The sequence below is a fragment of the Lagopus leucura genome, unplaced genomic scaffold (assembly GCF_019238085.1).
Source record: "Lagopus leucura isolate 7727_CA_CO unplaced genomic scaffold, USGS_WTPT01 33359-0_obj-0_obj, whole genome shotgun sequence".
Lineage (NCBI taxonomy): Eukaryota > Metazoa > Chordata > Aves > Galliformes > Phasianidae > Lagopus > Lagopus leucura.
This window is the reverse complement of record NW_024964876.1, coordinates 1,740-3,083: the sequence shown is the minus strand read 5'-3', so window position 1 is coordinate 3,083 and position 1,344 is coordinate 1,740. Positions and strand designations below refer to the sequence as shown.

Below are 1,344 nucleotides of genomic sequence, written 5' to 3'. Positions count from 1 at the left end.
CCCCATAGATGTCCCCATCTCTGGGTCCCTGTGGGTGTCCCCACCCCGTGGGTCCCACACGCCATAGCTGTCCCCATCCCTTCTCCTGATGGCCCTATGGATGTCCCCATCCTATGGGTTCCCGTGCCCCACAGATGTCCCCATCCCCGGGTCCCTACGGGCGTTCCCACCCCATAGATGCCCCCATCCCTTCTCCTGATGGCCCTATGGACACCCTGCAGACCCCCCCCGACCCTTTTGGGGTCCCTATCGGGGGTCCCCGCACCCCATAGATGTCCCCATCCCCGGGTCCCTTTGGGTGTCCCCACCCCGTGGGTCCCACACCCCATAGACGCCCCCCTCCCTCCTCCTGATGGCCCTATGGATGTCCCCACGCCCTGCAGACCCCCCCACCACCACCCATTTGAGGTCCCTATGGGTCTATGGGTCTCCCCGCGCCCCCCAGCCGCCCCCTTTCTCCCCACAGACGCCCCACAGCTGGAGGTGCCCCCGGAGGTGGTGGCGGGGTCGGAGGTGGAGCTGCTGTGCCGGGTCCCCGATAACTGCCCCCCCCTGCGGCCCCTCCTCAGCTGGACGGGGACGGAGGAGCTGTGGGGGGCCGTGGGGCGCGAGCGGCGCGAGGAGACTTTGGGGTCGCGGGCCGTCCTGGCCCTGCTGCGCTTCCGGCCCCGCAGGGAGGATCTGGGGCGGCGCGTGGGCTGCGCCGTCAGCTTCAGCAACAGCAGCCTCAGCTTCCAGGCCGACGTGGGGCTCGACGTGCAGTGTGAGATGTGGGGCTGGGGGGGAAAGGGGGGGTGCTGGGGTGGGGGGCGAAGTGCGGGGTCCTGGGGGTTCCCAGCGGCGGCGGCCGTGGGGCGGCGCTTCGGTCCTTTGTGTCCCCGGGATGGGGGTGGGACCCCAAAGTTTGGGTCCCGTTCCCCGCAGGGGCGTCGCGCGGCCCCAGAACCCACATCTGTGGGGTGGCCCCCGCATCCCTATGGGGCCGACGGGGTCCCGCCCCGCCGTGATGCCCCACCGCCACCCCCCTGCGCCCCACAGACGAGCCGCAGGTCGTGGGGCTGTGGGGCCCCACGGAGGTGGTCGAGGGCTCCCGGGTGGAGCTGGGCTGCGAGGCCGAAGGCCGCCCCACGCCGCTGCTGTCGTGGTTCCGTGGGTCCGAGGTTCTGAGGGAGGAGCCGGCCGGAGCCCTGCGGCTGCTGCTGCCCCACGTCGGCCCCGAGGACGGAGGGACCTTCAGCTGCGTGGCTGAGAACCGGCATGGGAGGCACAACCGCAGCATGGAGCTACGGGTGGCCTGTGAGACCCCCGGGGGGAGGGGGAGGGGGCGTGGAGGTCAGCGGAGGT

At 71.7% G+C, this 1,344-nt stretch overlaps 1 protein-coding gene across 1 annotated transcript in view; it reads left to right on the top strand.

Annotated features, from left to right (window-relative positions):
* Positions 1–414: 414 nt before the first annotated feature.
* MAG (myelin associated glycoprotein) overlaps positions 415–1,344 on the top strand; it is a gene marked incomplete at its 3' end in the record, with an annotated part of 2,653 nt that continues 1,723 nt past the window's right edge. Inside the window, exons 1-2 of the mRNA XM_042892303.1 lie at positions 415–763; positions 1,039–1,296. Of these exons, the coding sequence (XP_042748237.1) occupies positions 415–763; positions 1,039–1,296 (607 nt within the window). The remainder of the gene's footprint in view (positions 764–1,038; positions 1,297–1,344) is intronic.